The sequence below is a fragment of the Dendropsophus ebraccatus genome, chromosome 2, assembly GCF_027789765.1.
Source record: "Dendropsophus ebraccatus isolate aDenEbr1 chromosome 2, aDenEbr1.pat, whole genome shotgun sequence".
NCBI lineage: Eukaryota > Metazoa > Chordata > Amphibia > Anura > Hylidae > Dendropsophus > Dendropsophus ebraccatus.
Window position 1 is genome coordinate 168314249 of NC_091455.1, and position 21619 is coordinate 168335867.

The 21619-nt window shown below is 44.0% G+C and overlaps 2 protein-coding genes across 4 annotated transcripts in view; one reads left to right on the top strand and one right to left on the bottom strand.

Annotated features, from left to right (window-relative positions):
• SGO1 (shugoshin 1) overlaps positions 1–4348 on the top strand; it is a 39272-nt gene extending 34924 nt beyond the window's left edge. Inside the window, exon 11 of the mRNA XM_069958688.1 lies at positions 4054–4348. The gene's annotated coding sequence lies outside the window, so the exon portion shown is untranslated. The remainder of the gene's footprint in view (positions 1–4053) is intronic.
• KAT2B (lysine acetyltransferase 2B) overlaps positions 1–21619 on the bottom strand; it is a 67483-nt gene that overhangs the window by 12741 nt on the left and 33123 nt on the right. For all 3 annotated transcript variants that reach the window (XM_069958684.1, XM_069958686.1, XM_069958685.1), the window contains exons 7-13: positions 19824–19930; positions 16154–16273; positions 15719–15855; positions 14116–14324; positions 12343–12469; positions 8790–8900; positions 6950–7093 (exon numbers count right to left, since the gene is read on the bottom strand). In XM_069958684.1, the coding sequence (XP_069814785.1) occupies positions 6950–7093; positions 8790–8900; positions 12343–12469; positions 14116–14324; positions 15719–15855; positions 16154–16273; positions 19824–19930 (955 nt within the window). The remainder of the gene's footprint in view (positions 1–6949; positions 7094–8789; positions 8901–12342; positions 12470–14115; positions 14325–15718; positions 15856–16153; positions 16274–19823; positions 19931–21619) is intronic.

Here is a 21619-nt window from a genome sequence, read left to right on the forward strand (position 1 = left end):
CCTGTACTACTACACTCCTCATCTGTACCTGTACTACTACACTCCTCATCTGTACCTGTACTACTACTACTACTACACTCCTCATCTGTACCTGTACTACTACACCCCTCATCTTTACCTGTACTACTACTACACCCCTCATCTTTACCTGTACTACTACTACTACACTCCTCATCTTTACCTGTACTACTACTACACTCCTCATCTTTACCTGTACTACTACTACTACACTCCTCATCTGTACCTGTACTACTACACCCCTCATCTTTACCTGTACTACTACTACACTCCTCATCTGTACCTGTACTACTACACCCCTCATCTGTACCTGTACTACTACTACACCTCTCATCTGTACCTGTACTACTACTACTACTAAACCCCTCATCTGTACCTGTACTACTACTACACCCCTCATCTTTACCTGTACTACTACTACACCCCTCATCTTTACCTGTACTACTACTACACCCCTCATCTTTACCTGTAACCCTACTACTACACCCCTCATCTGTACCTGTACTACTACTACTACTACACTCCTCATCTGTACCTGTACTACTACTACTACACTCCTCATCTGTACCTGTACTACTACTACACCCCTCATCTTTACCTGCACTACTACTACTACACCCCTCATCTGTACCACTACTACACCCCTCATCTGTACCTGTACTACTACACCCCTCATCTTTACCTGTACTGCTAATCCCCTCATCTGTACTACTACTAATACACTAGTACATAGGGCACATATTTGGGAAAACTACTTATATGGGGCACACAATGGGCTTGTCTACTACATAGGGGCACGGGAGGAGCACTGTTACACTGGGAAGCAATATGGTTGTTGTCTCAAACGTCTATAAAATAGTTTCTGATGCTGCAGGGAGAAAAATGTCCTGTTTGTTTAGCAAAAAGAGAAAAAATCGAGATTTAAATCGAGAATCGTCCAAAAATTTTTAAAAAATCAAGATTTTATTTTTTGGCCATATCGCCCAGCCCTAGCTGGGGGGGATATATACAGGGCTAGGAAGGAGGGGTATATACAGGGCTGGGAAGGAGGGTATATACAGGGCTGGGAAGGAGGGGTATATACAGAGGGCTGGGAAGGAGGGTATATACAGGGATGGTAAGGAGGGGTATATACAGGGCTGGGAAGGAGGGGTATATACAGGGCTGGGAAGGAGGGTATATACAGGGCTGGGAAGGAGGGTATATACAGAGGGCTGGGTATATACAGGGCTGGGAAGGAGGGGTATATACAGGGCTGGGAAGGAGGGGTATATACAGAGGGCTGGGAAGGAGGGTATATACAGGGCTGGGAAGGAGGGTATATACAGGGCTGGGAAGGAGGGTATATACAGGGATTGGAAGGAGGGTATATACAGGGATTGGAAGGAGGGTATATACAGGGCTGGGAAGGAGGGTATATACAGAGGGCTGGGAAGGAGGGGTATATACAGGGCTGGGAAGGAGGGTATATACAGGGCTGGGAAGGAAGGGTATATACAGAGGGCTGGGAAGGAGGGGTATATACAGGGCTGGGAAGGAGGGGTATATACAGGGCTGGGAAGGAGGGTATATACAGAGGGCTGGGAAGGAGGGTATATACAGGGCTGGGAAGGAGGGGTATATACAGGGCTGGGAAGGAGGGGTATATACAGAGGGCTGGGAAGGAGGGTATATACAGGGCTGGGAAGGAGGGTATATACAGGGCTGGGAAGGAGGGTATATACAGGGATTGGAAGGAGGGTATATACAGGGCTGGGAAGGAGGGTATATACAGAGGGCTGGGAAGGAGGGGTATATACAGGGCTGGGAAGGAGGGTATATACAGGGCTGGGAAGGAAGGGTATATACAGAGGGCTGGGAAGGAGGGGTATATACAGGGCTGGGAAGGAGGGGTATATACAGGGCTGGGAAGGAGGGTATATACAGAGGGCTGGGAAGGAGGGTATATACAGAGGGCTGGGAAGGAGGGTATATACAGGGCTGGGAAGGAGGGGTATATACAGGGCTGGGAAGGAGGGGTATATACAGAGGGCTGGGAAGGAGGGTATATACAGGGCTGGGAAGGAGGGTATATACAGGGCTGGGAAGGAGGGTATATACAGGGATTGGAAGGAGGGTATATACAGGGCTGGGAAGGAGGGTATATACAGAGGGCTGGGAAGGAGGGGTATATACAGGGCTGGGAAGGAGGGTATATACAGAGGGCTGGGAAGGAGGGTATATACAGAGGGCTGGGAAGGAGGGTATATACAGAGGGCTGGGAAGGAGGGTATATACAGGGCTGGGAAGGAGGGTATATACAGGGATTGGAAGGAGGGTATATACAGGGCTGGGAAGGAGGGTATATACAGAGGGCTGGGAAGGAGGGGTATATACAGGGCTGGGAAGGAGGGTATATACAGAGGGCTGGGAAGGAGGGTATATACAGAGGGCTGGGAAGGAGGGTATATACAGAGGGCTGGGAAGGAGGGTATATACAGGGCTGGGAAGGAGGGGTATATACAGGGCTGGGAAGGAGGGGTATATACAGAGGGCTGGGAAGGAGGGTATATACAGGGCTGGGAAGGAGGGTATATACAGGGCTGGGAAGGAGGGTATATACAGGGCTGGGAAGGAGGGTATATACAGAGGGCTGGGAAGGAGGGGTATATACAGGGCTGGGAAGGAAGGGTATATACAGGGCTGGGAAGGAAGGGTATATACAGGGCTGGGAAGGAAGGGTATATACAGGGATGGGGGGAGAGGGGACATATATACTGCTGGGGGAGGGGGGCTCTAAAAAGGGTAAGGTTCTAGGGGACTGTGCTGAGGGAGGTGGCATCTGGGGGTCCTATACAGAGTTTATTGCAATGTTTGGGTGGGAGAGAGTCTCCTCATGTACAGTGGGGGGAGGGGGTCGCTATGTGCTGTGGGGAAGGAGCACCTCCACAGTGTTGGGGTGTTACTGGATGCCAGCAGGACGGCTGGAGGGCATTAGATGACAGGAGGCAGACATTACACATCCCCTCACCTCTCTCTCCTGCCTCCAGCCGTCCTGTGTCTGCACTTCCTGCTCCCTGCACTGTCTCCCCGTCCATACAGATGGCAGCACACAAAGCTCCTGCTGCCCTAAGACACGCCCCCTGCATGGATTATCACTGAGAGGACGCTCTGTGGACACATGAGGTCCGGCGGCAGCCTGCAGGACAGCAGCCTGAGCAGCATCTCCTCTCACATATGTGAGCAGCCTGGCACATATCCTCCTGGAGCCCAAAGAGAAAGAGGAATTACTGGGCGGAGGGATATTCAAGTGCGCATGGGACGCACAGAAGGAAGTACGCATGCCCAGAGCGTACCATGTGATTGGCTGAACTTCCGTGGCTGACTTCAGCCAATCACTGCAGGGGGGGAGGTGCTGAAGCAAGAAGGAGGCGGTGATGAGGATGTCGGAGTGAATACACATGGATTGGACTACAGAGATGACGCGTTGTCTCGAAATGACGCAATAGTGACGTAGCGGTGGTCGACAGTGATAGGAGAACTATAAAAAGAACGAACTTCCGGCGGTGAGTCAATCATTCAAAAACGGGGCCAGCCAATGCAAATATGTAAATGATGTATATTACAACCTTATATAACTTTTGGTTAGGCAGTGTAAGGTATATAATTTTGTAAAACCGGACTACCCCTTTAAAGATATCATTGTAGGTGTTCGAAATGGTCACCATTCACATCCACACACAAACGATACCGCCGAACTGCAGCACGAACTACTGACTGCAACGTGTTCAGTTCAATATTTGCACATGAATGTACGATGGATTCTCGAAGTTCATCCAATGTGCGTGGCTTTTGTCGATAAACGACGTCCTTTAGAGTTCCCCACAGGTAAAAGTCCAGAGGAGTTAAGTCTGGGGAACGTGGTGGATACTCCACAGCACCTCTACGGCCTATCCATCTTCCTGGTAGATTTTCGTCGAGATACGCCCTAACACGATGTTGGTAGTGGGCTGGGGCACCATCTTGTTGAAAGTAAAATCTTCTGTCTCCATACAGGTCTCGGATGGCAGGTAAAATGGATGTCTGAAGCTTATGAAGGTACACCTCACCGGTAACTGTGCCGTCAAAGAAGAATGGCCCAATCAAGCCCCGGTACGACAACCCACACCACACATTTACTCCTGGCAAATTCACGGCTTTGTCGACATGGACGTTCGGATTTTCGGCGGCCCAGTAGATGCAATTGTGGCGATTTACTGTACCATTGAGTTTGAACTGTGCCTCATCAGACCACACAATCATCTCTGCAAACTCGTCATCGTTGCGCACCATGCTGTTAAACCACTCGCAGTACTCCATTCTACAATCTGGGTCATCCTCGTTCATTGCGTGTAGCAATCGTGGGATGTAGCACTTCCACTTTGCTGTCTTCAAAATTCGCCGAACACTTGAGCGACTCACTCCAGTTTCACGGACACACTGTCTCAAAGACTTCTGTGGTGAGCGAGTGAATTGTTGTAACGACGGGAGTTAGCTGGACTTGTTACTGTTACAGGTCGTCCAGATCGTTGTTTGTGTACATCTTTAACACAGCCTTCGGCTTCAAATTTGTTTCAAATGCGACGAATCCGTAAACGTGTTGGTGGCTCTGTTTGATACTCATTTCGCCATTGCCGTTGAACCTCATTAATGTTTTCGTACTTAAAATACCACTTCAAAACTGACTTCCTTTCATCGAATGTAAGCCTTCCGCCAGCCATGTTTACTCGAGTGACTAGGTGCAACTACAAACACAACACAGAATATCCGACTGTCATCTCAGAAAACAATACAACGCTTGTGTGGTGACTGCCGGAACTACAAACTAGTACACTACCAAATATGAGGCAATTCGCACCTCTGCCCAGGGGCCCATCATGCTGTTAAGATGGCCCTGCTGTTAGGCATGGAAACGTGCCGCACTATAGTAGGGAAAGTGCATTCTGCCTCAGGCCACAAGAGGTACAGATGTAGCCAGGGTTAACATGATCACAATGACGCATTTAACTCAACACTCTAATTGACTTAACACAGCTCCCTGACACAATTGTTGCGTCAGGGATCATGTTAACACAACGCATACAAGTAACGTCACTCGTACCCTCACAGAGCAGGGAGAGGAAGATGATGCTGAAAGACAGCAAACTAGGTGAGTATGTTATAACATGGGGAATACTATCTACTAGGCAGGGGTGAGGGGTAACTAACTGGGGGCTTCCTACTAGAAGGGTAGAAGGGCAGCGCCAGAAAGCAGAAAAGAAAATTTTCTTCTCTCCACATAACTCCTTTAATGGAACAGATATATTCTAAAATGGGAGATTATGTGACAGAATTTTTCCTATACAATTTTAAAATTTCTTCTTTTATCTGAATGGAGAGCATTAAAAAAAAAACAAAAAAACATTGCGTAGGTGGGCAGGAATTCCTAAGCAGCTGGCTTGCCAGTCTTGTGCTGGTACATATGAAATGGCATATTGTTGTCTTCACTGTTGCTGGGATAATAATGTAATTCTGCAGAGAGCGACAATAATGAGAATTTTAAAACTTGGGAGCTTTCTGCGTTTGGAGACAATGATCCTAATTTATGGGGAGCCTGTCAGACATGTTACAAGGCTGATGTTATTTTTATGTAACTAATGTATTAACACTGAATTATCACTCAATCAGTGCAGGTATTCATCTATGAGTCTGGGTATTTCACTTACCAAGCTGAGACTTCATTAACATTTCCCAAGAGCTCAATGATCGGACTCATTAATGGCTTCAATTTTATGCTTTACTGATTTATAACAACATCATGGACGTTGTCTATTCAGTAAAACAGATTATTGATTCTGCCGGTAGCTGCTAAAATGTCATTCACTGATAAGATTGCGTGTGGTGCTATATAAATAATGCAATGTACTTTCATCTAATGATGCAAATCTGGCAGGGTTTACAGAGATTGGATTCATTGCTATGTTACTACTAAGTGCAGTATTTCTCTCATGATTCACAGCAGTCTCTATCTAAAGGGGTTTTCCAGGATTAGAAAAACATGGCTGCTTTCTACCCCCCCAAAAAAGCACAGGTTGTGTGTAGTATGACAATTTAATAACAGAATAGTAACCTGCCTAGAATAAACATATCTATCCCAAGATACTAAGAAAGGAATTACTAAAAGGGCAGACTGGATGGACCCAGTGGTCTTTCTACCGACAATTTTCTAAGTGCAATGGGATGAGCTGCAATACTGCACACAACCTCTGGATAGACGTGGTGCTTTTTTTTTTTTTCTATTCTGGAGAACCCCTGGACAAATCGCTTCACTGTTGGCTAAACAATGTTGGGTTAAGGTCTGTTGTAGTCTACTGCAGACAACAAGACAGCAAATGTAATGTACGTACAGCTAGATTGGACATATGGCTTTTGAATTCCTTTCACGCTGCCTGAACCACAAGTTATAGAGGTGGTCACCAGTGGCATCTGCCTGACCCCTGGCTTTAATTGATAGATCTCCCACTACAGCATGAAAGTGATGACAGCTTCTCTTTAAGGCCGCATTCACACGTTCAGTGTTCTGTGCGGAAAACGGACGTGGAATGCATGTAACGGACTTCACCCCCGCCCGGGAAGCATCTGTGATAAGATGCTGGGAGTGGGAGAACTGTATTCATATGCGCTGCGCTGTAATAACAGCACCGGTAACAGCGCATATGAATACACTTCCCCCCGCTCCCAGCATCTTATCACGGATGCTGCCCGGGCGGGGGAGAAGTCCGTTACATGCATTCCACGTCTGTGTTCCGTGCAGAACACATAACGTGTGAATGCTGTCTAAGCATTTTGCCCCCCAGTATTGGTTTGGCTATACTTTATAATTAAATGAAGAATAATCCATATAACCAGACACACCCACAAGTAACTACTATACCTCTTTCTGTTTCTTAATGATGACTGAGAATTCAGTGTAGGGAATTCTGGGATTTAACTCACATCCCATTAACGTGGCTCCTTCATAGTCCTTGATATATCCAACATACCTTGCTTTAGGTACTTTGATATCTTTAGAAAAGCCCTAAAACATACAATAAAAAAACAAGAATGAAAGAAATGAAGAAATAAATGCTTTATACACATAAGTTAATTTTACTTTTAAAATTATGAAGAAAAGTTAAAGGTTATATTCCGACTTAGAAAAACATGGACACTTTACTCCAAAGGCAGCACCATTCTTGAGCTAAACTGTAATACCACACACAACCTGGGGACAAGAGTGGTGCTGTTTTTGCAAGAAAGTAGCTGTGGATTTTCTAGTCCTGGATAACCCCTTTAAAGACCTTTATGACCAAATGTGTTACCTGCTTATCAATGACCAAAATATTGTGAAGCGCAGCTAAAAGATACATATATTCATTTGTTTGCAAGTTAACATGTGAATGTAAAACAAAACCATATAGGTTACAGCTTTGCTTCATAATATTTGCACAATTTTATGTGAAAATACATGATATATTAGTATGACCCCTGAGATATGGGCTCTAGGATGGAGTCCAAATGACATCTTTTAATAATCTAAAGGACATTTTGATCTGTTCTGGTATTTATAGTTCACATTTATGGTCTAAAAACATTGTCTAGAAGTGATATCCAACATGTTCATATATTTACATAAACGTTTTATGCTTTCTTCCTTTTAGCTATCAGCATTTCTCTTTATGTAGCCACTTATTGTATCCTTGTCACTTAAAAAACATTTGACATGTCAAAGATGTCAAGGGTTTCGATTGGTCGGGGTCTAGGTGTTCAGACCCCCACGATCTTTAGATACAGCCGGGAGAGGCGTGCAGTCAAGTGATTCTCTCTCTTTCCCGCAGTAATCTTTGTCTCGCTGCAGGAGACTGACTGTGTAGACTTGGATATGTTCACTCTGAGGAATAGAAAATTTCCTGTTTGAAATTTCCACTTCATCAGCTGTGGCAGAATAGGTGCAGAATTCGAGTGAAAGTGAATTTCCGTTATCAAAAGTGAATCCCACCAAAGAATTAACATGTCAATTCTTTGGCTGGAAAGAAGATCTGCAGTGGAACATTCCACGTGTAAATTCCGCCATGGGAACAACAGAGCGGAAATCCCATTGAACACAATTTTACAGGCGGAATCTGGGCTTAATTTTACACATATTCTGAATGAAATTCTTTGCCTATTCCTCATTGTGAACATACCCTTATGATGGAGACCACTGACCATCCTGCAGCGAAAAAAGGCCGGGATGTGAATCGCTTAGCCAGGTGGTTCTCCTGACTATAATGAATGGAAGGGGTGTAAACACCCAGATTCCTACCGATCAAAGCCTTTTTTATGCCTCTAGGACAGTAGTAGGGAACCTTGGCTCTCCAACTGTTGCAAAACTACAGCTCCCATCCTGCCTGGACAGCCAAAGCTAAAGCTTTGATGGGAGTTGTAGTTTTGCAACAGCTGGAGAGCCAAGTTTCCCTACCCCTGCTGTACGACATGGAAGATAAGAGTCCAACAGCATCAAGATTCAATCAATTTTCTTCACGTTTTACTGGAAATTCAAAAGCATAGCAGCTACTATATTTTTGGATTTTCAATACAACTTGAAGAAGCATAGAAAATAACAATCTTGAACATTATTGGCAGCCTTCATTACCGATAGACATCATTTGGTGCTAAAATAACAGCTGTCCACAAGATGGCCATCATTTTTACGTAGTGGGAACATAGCCTTAACCTGCATCGATAAACCATACCTGTTTCTTGAAGTAGCCTATTGCATACTCATCAGCATAGGTAAGGAAATTAAGCACATTGTGCTTGATATGGTACTCCTTCAAATGATTCATTAAATGAGTCCCATAGCCCTATAAGATAAGCACATAATCATGTAACGGTGGAAGTTACACATACACCATCAAGACACAACAAGAGAGGATCATGTATTCAGAATATATACAAACATTTTTTTATATATACATGTACAGTAATATTTGAAGAACTATTATAAGGAAATAACAGAGGCAGAAATTGTGTGGCTATGTTACCACTTTGTTTTTGGGGGCATTTTTTGAGATTTATAAGACTATGTTCACACAAAGTAAAATAAAAGCTAAATCCGAAATAATTGTGAGTAAAAATAAAACAATGTGTGAACAACAACAACAAAAAAAAAACGGCTGTATTTTGCAAAAGCATGCAATAAGCATGATTGTTATTTGGACGGTCGTAACTAGTCCGTTATATGTTGCTTGCACTGCCGTCCAATTTCCTACTGATTTCAATATAACGCATTATAATGTATATTAATTATTTTTTCTTAAAGTTATGGCTGTATTTTACTTTCATTTACGATGTGTGAATCTAACCTAAAAACTAGAGATGAGCAAACGTACAGTAAGTTCAGGTTTGCACGAACACGATAGCCCGGCATTTGAATCTTGCGGCCTGGAGAAGATGGATGCAGCCCTAGGGCTGCCTGGAAAACATGGATACAGCCCAGTGGCGTAGCTACCGTGGTCACGGCGTACGCTGCCGCGACCGGGCCACTACCAAGGGGGAGCCCGTGAGGCCCCCCCTTGCCACCACACTGCCCCCTCCCATTCCCTCTTGTGACCGCAAGTAGGATTTCGCTTGAGGTCACAAGAGGGAGGCTGGGACGGGCCCCCCGGCTAACGCGCGGCTCCCCCGGTCTGTCCCATCCCCGACAGCACAAGTATCAGTGAGGTCAGTGTGCGCCGGGGAAGTACTTCTGGCGCAGGGTGCGTCTATAACAAGCGCCCCCGTGCCGGAAGTAACATACCCAGCGCACACACTGACCTCACTGATGCTTTTGCTGCCGGGGACGGGACAGACCAGGGGAGCTGCGTGCCAGCTGACAGCCAGACCGGACTGCAGGAGGAGAGACACACGACGGGGGAGCGAGTTGTCAGGTGAGTTGTGTTGTGTTGTTTTTTTTTGCACAGACTGGGGGCCATCTATAAGGGGTATTACCTGGGGGGGGGCATCTATAAGGGGTATTACCTGGGGGGGGGGGCATCTATAAGGGGTATTACCTGGGGGGGCATCTATAAGGGGTATTACCTGGGGGGGCATCTATAAGGGGTATTACCTGGGGGAGCCATCTATAAGGGTTATTACCTGGGAGGGCATCTATAAGGGGTATTACCTGGAGGGGACCATCTATAAGGGGTATTACCTGGGGGGCCATTTATAAGGGGTATTACCTGGGGGGGCATCTATAAGGGGTGTTACCTGGGGGGGCCATCTATAAGGGGTATAACCTGGGGGAGCCATCTATAAGGGGTATTACCTGGGGGGCCATCTATAAGGGGTATTACCTGGGGGGGCATCTATAAGGGGTATTACCTGTGGGGGGCCATCTAAAAGGGGTATTACCTGGGGGGGGCATCTATAAGGGGTTTTTACCTGGGGGGGGCGGCATCTATAAGGGGTATTACCTGGGAGCCATCTATAAGGGGTATTACCTGGGGGTGGGGCATCTATAAGGGGTATTACCTGGGGGGGCATCTATAAGGGGTATTACCTGGGGGGGCCATCTATAAGGGGTATTACCTGGGGGGCCATCTATAAGGGGTATTACCTGGGGGGGCATCTATAAGGGGGGATTACATGGGGGCTAACAGGGGGCCATCTATAAGGGGGGATACATGGGGGCCATCTATAAGGGAGATAACACATGCAGGGCGATCTATAAGGGGAATACATGAGGGGCCATCTATAAGGGGGCTACACGGGGGTGTATACAATAGGGCATGTACTATAGTGGACCACACAGAGAGGGGCATATACTACAAGGGGGGTCACATAGAGTCAGCCTACCCACTAAACAAGGGTGAAAAGGGGCCAATACAGATGTGCAGTTAGTATAGAGATGAGGATGGTGCCAGAGTGAGGAGCCTAATATGTCTGTCTGGCAGATTCGGTGGATTCGTGGCTCTGAGAAGTTCTCATAACAGCCCAGGGCAGATGGAGAAGAAAATGAAAAAGGAAGAACTCTGATCAGAGAAGATGTCCCCTGTGAGTCACTAAATCTATTTGCACTGTAATGTATATGGTGAAAAGAGTCTGCGTAGAGCTGGGTCTCCCTCTATGTGACTGTATGAGATTGTATGTGATAGTGATCTTAGTACAGTGGATTTTATTTAGTAGCAGCTGCAGTGTTAGTCAGTATGTGGTGGTGTTAGTCAGTAGCAGCGGTGGTGTTAGTATGTGGTGGTATTAATCAGTAGCAGTGGTGGTGTTAGTATGTGGTGGTATTAATCAGTAGCAGCGGTGGTGTTAGTATGTGGTGGTATTAATCAGTAGCAGTGGTGGTGTTAGTCAGTATGTGGTGGTATAATTCAGTAGCAGCAGTGGGGTTAGTTAGTATGTGGTAGTGTTAGTCAGTATGCAGTGGTAATATTTGTTACTTGTAATCTGGTACTGTGTTTTATTGATCTTAGTATAAAGGATTTGGTCAGTAACAATATGGTAGTGGTTGTGGTGTGGCGGTAATATTTGCCTGTTACTGGTATACTGGTATTATTGGCAATATTGGTCTCCGTATACAGAATTTGGTCAGTAACAGTATGGCGGCAATATTTGTGGTGATAATATTTCCTATATACTGGTGGTATTGGTAATATCAGTCTTGAGATTTTATCTATCTAATTATCTATCAATAGCATCGCTTGGAAAGGGGGGGGGCCCAAGTTGACCTCTTGCACCAGGGCCCAGGAGACATTAGCTACGCCACTAATACAGCCTATGCACACAGCCTAAGCTAAACAATGGGGCAGATATCTGTAGAGAAGGTGTTTGCTTTATGAGACAATACTGTTTTTTGCTTTCTTTTTATAGATGGGCATCTCTCTAAAGCATCAAGAGTCAAAATAGACCGGTAAGGGGTTAGCCACACATAGCACTGCTCGTAATATGTCACTTACAGGTGACCACTGCATCACTGACTAATCCACAGCGTTACACTTCATACTGCAACCAAGTGCAGGCGCAGTGGAGAAACATAGTGGCGTAGTATCATGGTCACATACCCCTTCAAAGCAAACCATCTAATGGACGAGAGAGCCGTCCAGTGTACAGGACACGGAAATAAGAGGATGGGGGAACTAGGGGGCAGCGCTTCATAATACAGTATAATGGAGGCGAACTAAAGACACTGTATATCAGGGTGTAACAGAAAAAAAAATAGCCAACCCCTTTATACAACAACATGAAATATATTTAAAAAAGACTGAAAACTATACAATATTTAACAGTGTATTTATAATAGAGACACAATGTTCGCACCTTTACTTGTTCATTTGACGTCACTGCACAGAAAACTATTTCTGTGAATCCCTGACTTGGAAACATTCGAAAGCAGATTCCCCCAATCACACGGCCATCTTTGATTAACGCAAGGGTTTTGTGTTTTCTGGGGGGAAAAAGGCACATTCAAAGCGTAGCTATCATTTTAAATTTAAAAAGGAAAAAAAAAAATAAGCCCGCCTGGTTTTATCGCATTAACCCCTCACAGTAAAGACAAGATGATTTTAGTGCTTTCACTGGTGTATTAAAGTGACTCTGTACCCACAATCTGTCCCCCCCCAAACCACATCAGATAGCTGCTTTTAATCCACGATCTGTCCTGCAGTCCGTTCGGCAGGTGATGCAGTTATTGTCCTAAAAAACAACCTTTAAACTTGCAGCTCTGTGCCCAACGGCCGTGGCTTGGAGTATATGTGCCCTAACTTTGCACCACCCCTCCGTCCCTCCTCCCCGCCCTCTTCACCATTTTCCTATTCCTCTGCAGCGAAAACTGTACAGGTGCCTTAGCGATCCAACCCATGTGCCGTGCTGACACAGGTGATGAATAGCAAAATACCTGCCAGGGGCGTTCCTAATGATGAGGAGAGTGGGGAAGAAGGACAGAGAGGTTGTGCCAGCCTAATGCATACACAATCTAGACTACGGCCGTTGGGCACAGGGCCGCAAGTTTCAAAGTAGTTTTTTAGGACAATAACTGCATCACCTGCCGGATGGACCCCAGGACAGATCTTGGATTAAAAGCAGTTATCCGAAGGTACAAGTGGTTTGGGGGGGTCAGATTGTAGGTACAGAGTCGCTTTAAGCCCTTGAGAGTTCCCTCTATTGCTCACAGTTATTTCTCTTTCTTTCCATTTCAGGTGAATGGGCAGGGTACACATAGAGTACTAACCGAACTCCAGACAATCACAACACATCACATACTTCTCTCTGCTATATCATGATATAGTGCTGCTAAAAGTATGCAGAATAGACTGGCATTGTGCTGGGTTGATGATTTACTAAACTACTATAGATGGTGAGGGAGAAGAGGTTGCTGATGCACTGGCACTCCAAGGTGCTATATGAGGACAAATAAAATAAACAGCTGCATCACAGCAAGTGCAGAGCTCTAAGCGCTGAACAGGCTGCAATGTGCTATGGGATGATTTATAAAGTACCCTACTATAGGTGACAATTGGAGGGAAAGGTGGTTACTCAATTTCTTTAAATAGCTATGGGCATTTTACAATGAAACTTTCCACAAAGGGTACCCTATTGGCCTATCAGAAACAGCTGCTGTACTGGGGTATCTTAGTCAGGCCCATTGAGTTAAAGGGGTTATCCAGCGCTACAAAAACATGGCCACCTTCCCCCTACTGTTGTCTCCAGTTTGGGTGGGGTTTTGAAACTCAGTTCCATTGAAGTAAATGGAGCTTAATTGCAAACTGCACCTGAACTGGAGACAACAGTAGGGGGAAAAGTGTAGCAGGGGACTAGACCAACCACTGTGACATTCAAGAAGGAATTCTCGTGATTGGTGTAGGTATTAGCAGTCACACCCCCACCGATCAGACCTTTTTACATAAAAGTAAGCATGCATGGTATCAATCATATATAATAAAGAATCTCATGACTGAATCCATTTACCTCAGATTTAAGATTTTTTTTTTTATACAGCGTATAATATATTGTTCAGTATAGTCATGCAGCAGATGTTCTACAGAAACATCGAGAATGAAATGTGTCAGTCAATAACATGGATAATCTACTCACGGATCAAAGACAAGGCGAGTGATATACTCTTTCGGCATCCTAGGCAGCTGATGTGAAAAGACATTCTGTAAGCCAATGAGCCAGATCATGATCTTCTTGTTTGGTTTCTGGTTTAGAGAGTTCCCAACCACATGAAACTCAATTACTCCCCTGCGCTCCTCTAGTCTGGCTGCCTCATCTCTGGCAGAAATTGCAGATAAGAAGCTGGTCTTATGGAAAAGAAAAAAAGAAAAGAAAAGCTGAAGCAAAGTAACAAACTAATGCTATATTCACACACCTGCCACCACGGCCCGCACTACGAGTGTGCATCTGTAGTGCTCTGTGCTTGGCCACTTCATTACCCCAGCGATCTGTGCCGCAAAAAAACGGTCCCATTACAACATGTCCTTTTTTTCTTGTGGTTTGGATAGCATCCCCGTATACACGTACGTATGTGTGAACGGGGCCATTAAATAACATTGGTTTTATGTTTTGTCCGCAATTGCGGACCTAACAATGGACGTGTGAATGTAGCCTAAAGGCTAATAACAATAAAACTATTCCTAATGCTCTAATGTCAGAATACTCCACTACAATAAACTACAGGATTTACCAGTGTCACAATAAAGAAAATCTCAACCAGTCCGAAATCCAAAGCAAAGGCAATATCCACCAAAGACATAACATAGGTGACAGGAGGATCACATTGCTGATTTTTTCTCTTTCATCAAATCATTCATCTTTCAATTTACATGTATGACAGGACAAATGACATGTATGTAGGCCCTATGCTTTCTATACTACTTTAAAATGAATGAATAATCCCAAATATTAAAAACTGTTATACATATAAAACCATAAAAATGTATTTTATTTTAAGAATACCTCACAAATGCAGCGTAAAAAGGAAAATATCACCATAAATGATGCTGCTGCTATGCTGCCATGAAGGGAGGGGGAGGGGGTACGTGGTCTGTACAATGTTTAGATAGATGGCTAATATCATAGAGACCTCCACAGTAATGCAAGGGCTCAAGGCAAGACTTTGCCCAAGGCATCACACTGTCTCTACTAGCTGGCCTCCTTTTATACTAACATCTATTTCCTAGTAGCGCACACGTATCTTCCTGTCCAGAAATGTGATTTGCGAAGCCAGGCCGTTCCATTACTTCATAGTCTACGTAGCTCTGATGTGCAATGTAGATGCTTTTGGCAAGAGAGATGGGTTATTATGGGAAATGTGACTGTCTGTACAGCAGGTTGCGATGCACTGTCCATTCAGACACCTTTAGTCACCAATTTGTACTATAGTTCTTTACAGATCTTTACTTCCTGCTTCTAACACAGGCTTAAAGGGGTTATCCAGGCTTAGAAAAACATTCCCACATTCTTCCAGAAACAACAACACTCCTGTCTTCAGTTTGGGTGTCAGTTCTATTTAAGTGAATGAGTCGCTGTGCAAACACCACACACAACCTGGGGACAAGTGTGGTGCTGTTTTTGTAGGAAAGTATTTGTAATTTAATATATCGCACACCTTTTTGGGTCCACTGTCACAAGATTACGTTACCAATTTTAGGCTGAACCACGTATTTTTATTTTTTAGACAATTTAGTCCATTTACCTCTGGGCCCAGCATGGCAGCAGGATCTGTGATTGTTGACATGACCTCATTGATTAATTCAATAGGAATATCTCCTACAACTCGTGGTTTCTTGGCCTCTTCTCCAGGATATGGTTCACTGGTTTTCCTTTTATCACCTGTGACAATAAAAATGTAGTTCATACACTGGCAACATAATTGTATGTAGGCTTAAAGGAAACCTGTCACTATTATAGCTGAAGATAGTGGGCTATGAGGTCTCTGGTTATATACAGACATAGTCATTTGATGCAGATTTTTTTAGGAGGTTCGCAAAAGGAAAATCTTCAACAAATTTACAACACAACACTAGTGCATAAAGCTATACCTACACCACTTACATACTGATGGCCTATCCTAAAGATACGGCATCGACAACCCTTAGGATAGAACTATATGATTAGCATTAGCACCTACCTGGATTTGAATCAAGTGCTGTTTTACTGGATGGACTTAAACTTCCACTATTGGACTGGTCGAGGGATGATGGGCTGGTCACATAAGTAACTGTCCTTGCAACCGGTGGATTTGCATTTACTACAATTGTAAAAAAATATTTGAAATGATCACATAGCAGTATAGCAGTATAAAACAACTATCTAAAGTCCGGCCCTGACAAGGATGTGACAGGCAGCAGGGGAGAGCGTAACAATGAAGCATTCCTTACCTTGTGACTCTGACCTGAGTTGTGAAGATGTCATGACTTAAGGTAAAGTGCCTGTCCCAGCTGATAGAATGCATGGTCAGCCAATCACTGACTGGAACAGTGTCTTGCCCCAGTCACTGAATGGCCAGACCATCGGCAAGGTTGTGACATTGGCAGTGCAGGAGATGCCGGAGCCCGGCATGGGTTCCGAAACAGTCATTCGGTGCAGAAGAGGCACGGGGACAGGAGAGTTAGTAACGTTTATTTTCCCCCCGTGCCCTGCCAAAAAAGAAAAAAAACACTGAGGCGGGACTTCTCCTTTAGAGGGGTTGGCCACTTTACAGTAAAATTGTTTTGTGTGTAGTATAAGTAAGTGTATTCACATTACTTACTGACAGCAGCTCCCTGTATACCTCATAGAGCTAAAGTCAGACTCTCCTCCTCCAGACTGTACTGCCCTGCTCTGTGGTGAAGCTGTCCAAAAGATGTGATCATGCCCCGCCCTCAGTGTCCACCACTGAGCCTTTATATGTCTATGGTGGACACTGGGGGCGGGCCTTGGTCACATGCTCCTCCATGTCAGCCATCTTATGGACAGCATTACCACAGAGCAGGATAGCACAGCCTGGAGGAGGGGAGTCTGATTTTAGCTCTATGAGTTACACAGGAAGCTGCTGTCAGTAAGTGCAGGGAGTACATTTACTAATGCTGTACAATGAACAATTATAGTATAAATTGGCCAACCTCTTTAAGGGAAAGCTACCTTAAAAGGGGGTACTCCAGAAAGAAAAAAAATAAAGTAAAGTGGTAAATTTGTAAATTACTTCTATTTAAAAACCCAAGCCTTCCAGTACTGATCAGCTGCTGTATGCACTGCAGGAAGTGGAGTATTCTTTTCAGTTTGACACCTCAGTCTATGTCAGGAACTGTGCAGGGCAAGAGAGATTTACCGTGGGGGTTTCCTCTAGCTCTAGACAGTTCTTGACATGGACAGAGGTGGCAGCGGAGAGCACTATTTTAGCACTATTTAGTGCAGGACATACAGCAGCTCATAAGTACTGGAAGACTTAAGTTTTTTAAACAGAAGTAATTAAAAAAATCTGTATAACTATCTATCACCAGTTGATTTTTAATCATTTTTTTCCTCTGGAGTTCCCCTTTAAAAAGGTGGTGTGAGAGTTGCTTTGCATATCCTTTCTTCCCAGATGTTGTATTCAGAATATTGTTGTTTCACTCTAATAATATTACAATATATAGATATGTATCTTGGCATTTTTTTCTTAGGGTTGATTTAATTTAAAGGGAGTCTCTAACCAGGTTTATGTTGCCCTATCTGAGGGGGGGGGGGCATAAAGTAGTGACAGAGACTCTGAATCCAGTGCTGTGTCACTTTTTTTATTTTTATCTTGCAGTAGTTTTAGTAAAATTAGCTGCTGTCTATAAGCTACAGTTTGAGATCAGCAATACTTGAGCAAACGCTCAGCATTTGATTACCAGTGGCTGGAAAAGGTGGATGCAGGGAGTCCTGGAAAACATGGATACTGCCTATGGCTATGTGCAGACCATGTATTACACCGGCCGGATGATCTTTTCGGCCGCAGTGTTCTGATGCAGGCCCGCATCAGAACTCCCATCAGCACACTATGGAGCGAGTGCCTGGAGCTGCACGCGCCATAGTGTGCACTGACAGGGTTTTCTGCAGCCGCTATTCACTGAATAGATGCCGCAAAAAACTGACATGTCAGTTGTTTGCGGCGCTGCTAGGGATCCCTGACAGAGCGTATACCAGGATCCCATAGACAGAGAGGTAACGTATATTTTCACAATAATCACGGCCGTCGTACTTTTACGAAAATATACCTTGTGTGAACATAGTCTATAGCTGTATCCATATTTTCCAAGCAGCCATAGGGCTGCATCCAACTTTTTAAGCCACTGGTAATCAGTGCAGAGAGTTTGGGTTCAGACTAACCTGAATGTACTCAAGGTTTGCTCATCTCTAATAACTACTATTATTAGACTACTACTCCTATTCATGACCCCCACCTACCCACTGCTGAATGACAGCTTCCTCCCTATACTGTGCTTAGAGGGGGATAAAATCAAGGACTACAGAGTGCACACACATCCCTCTTACAGGCTTGCATTGCAGCGGATAGTAACTTCATGAAAACTACTGCATAAGAAAAAAAGAGAAATAGCACTGGAATCAGGATTTCTGTTGCTGCCTTTAGATAGATTGTAAGCTCTTGTGAGTAGAACCTTCACTCCTCATATGTGACTTCATGGTTACTGTGTATTGTCTGGTTCCTTCTATGTGCTGCTGAATATGTTGGCGCTATATAAATACAATTATTATCATTATTAGTAGCAGTAGAGCAAAAACCTTCTGAAAGATTCCTTTTAAGCTATATAATTATTAAATGTGGGTTTAGCCTGGGGACGGGTGACATTTTTTCCCTTTTCCCTTTCATTCTAATGATCTTACATTTTTTGTCCTATTCTTACTAGAGATGAGCGAACTGGGTTCGGGTTCGAGTCCATCCGAACCCGAACGTTCGGCATTTGATTAGCGGGGGCTGCTGAACTTGGATAAAGCTCTAAGGTTGTCTGGAAAACATGGATACAACCAATGACTATATCCATGATTTCCACATAGCCTTAGGGCTTTATCCAACTTCAGCAGCCACTGCTAATCAAATGCCGAAAGTTCGGGTTCGGATCGACTCGAGCATGCTCAAGGTTCGCTCATCTCTACTTCTTACCTCAGAGAAGTTGTTCTTGAAGCAACATTTTGTGGTACAAATACATTACCATTCTAGCTAAAAATAGTCAACTACAGTGCTCAGCTCTATAGATAATTAATGGATGAGAGATGTTGGTAAAACAACTGTAATGTACTAGTATTAAGGCCCTAATACACAAAACAATTATCGTCCATATTTGGACGATAATCGTCTTGTATAATAGAAGGCAATGATCAGCTGACATGAATGATGTCAGCTGATCGTTGCAGTCGTTTGTCTTTCAACATGTTGAAAGACAAACAACTAATATAGCAACGATCTGCTGCTGTCGCTCCGTGGAATAGGAGTGGCGGCAGCAAACCGCTGCTATATGCTATGGGCTGCCCGGACGATCTAGCCATCACCCAGGCAGCCCCCCCGCAGCTCCCCCTGTACTCACCCGCTAGCTGCCGACACGCGTAATAGCGGCGGCAGCGAGCAAGGAACGAGGAGCAAACGAGCGCTGACAGCTCCTCTCCATCGCCCCGTGTAATGGGGGCTTTAGTCTATGCAGTTTGACATGACAGCCACTGTGGTCCTATCCAAGGAACAAGGCTGCATGGATATGGAGATAATTAACACATCAAAGTGGGACAAAGTGCAACATAAGGCCAACACTGTAACTTCCACATGTTTCTGTGTGCAACTCAAATACCTGCTTGAATTCCAAGCTCATTTGCTCGAGAAGATGTAGATAAAAAATCTTCATCCCATATAGGTGAATCATGGCTGTAAACCTCTTCCTCCAACATGGACAAGAATCTGTAAAAGTGGCAAACAGATTTCCAAATTATTAAATATAGTGAACAGTACTTGATGCAATCAACATATAGGAACAAGAAGAACTCTGCCGAAAAGCATGGATATATAAGGGCTCAGCGACCAAGACTCACTCTTTGAACATCATAAAAATGCTTTCTCTTGGATCCAACTCTGACTACTTGGATCTGCACAAATTGAGTTTCTATGGCTGAAACATCATCACAAGCTTTGGGCTAGGTTTACACACAGTAAAATAAAAGCAAAATACATCTATAATATAGGGAAGACTATGCCCTTTTTTCTTATTATATAATGTGCTACATTAAATTCTATGGAAAAATGTCCATCTGTGCACACATCATAAAAACAAAAATTTTTCCGTGTGCACACAGAGATATTTTACCACAAAAAAGGGCCACATTTTTTCTTATTTTACAGCCCTTATTTTGCTTTTATTTTATATGTGAGAATCTAGCCTTAAGGTCTGTTACATGCACAAAAACAGGTTAAGGCTCATGTTCCCTCTGTCTTTTTTTCGGACATATTTTTGGGCATCTTTTTGGGCGGCCATCATTTTAAAGCGAAAATACAACCATATTATGCAAATAAAACCATACTGCATAGCCAAAAAATTATCACTGTCGTCTGGATAAACTTTTGAAATGTCATAGAGATACGTTAAAAGTATTAATCGGTCCGCGTCTGAGTGTTCAGAACCGTGCTAATTGGGAGAACGAGCCAGGAGAAGCGCGATCCTCTCCCAGCTCTGTGTGACGTGATCAGCCAGGCACCGACTGATTGCCTATGTAAGTCTATTTAGCACAACTGATATACGTGACACAGAGCAGGGAGCGGACACGCTGCAGCCCGCTCCTCTCCCCGCTCGTCAGTACAGGTCTGTTTTTTGAGGCTCGAGATAAGTTTAAAAATGCAGTGGGAACACAGACTGAAATGTTTCTATGCAATCATAATAATTCCTGCCTAGTCTAAATGCACAAAATATAACACAAGTTCTGACTGATCAGAAAGATTTATAAGGGTGGTTATATACACTGCAGTAATGCATTTGATCCTGGAACAGAAAGTTTGCTCTATGACACTCTTGTATCATGGTACAGGCATATAAAAAGTATTCTGTGTGGCAATGATTAGATTTTGCAATCCACCCACATTGTGGTCACGAGCTGGCATGGGGAAATCTATATATAGACGGTTAGAACGTGTAGAAACTCTAACTCCCTGTCAAAAACTGTAATCAGACACCACACGTTTACTATCTCACAAAGAGATGGTCTAATAAATATACATGGGAGCATTCTGGGGGGCGCTATTGCCCTCACATCTATCTATATCAGCTGTTATATAGGAGATAACATAAAGCAGGATAGAAGAGAGCAGTAGCTGTAAGCAGTCATGGTAATAGGTTCCTCCCCATTAATTCCCTTTATTTCCTGAACACACTTCATTTACTTCACTGTCTCTTTGTATTTACATAACAAGTATACACATTTAGTTTAATGAAGTGTATTTATGTGTCTATGACTACTGGCGACACTTCTACCTTTATATGCGAAATAAAGATCTGCATTATGGGAATAAGCTTCTTAGGCCAATCTGTAATGTCAGATTGTCACACACAGTATTTTTGCTCAGTATTTTGCAGCCAAAACCAGGAGAGGCTTTTAAACG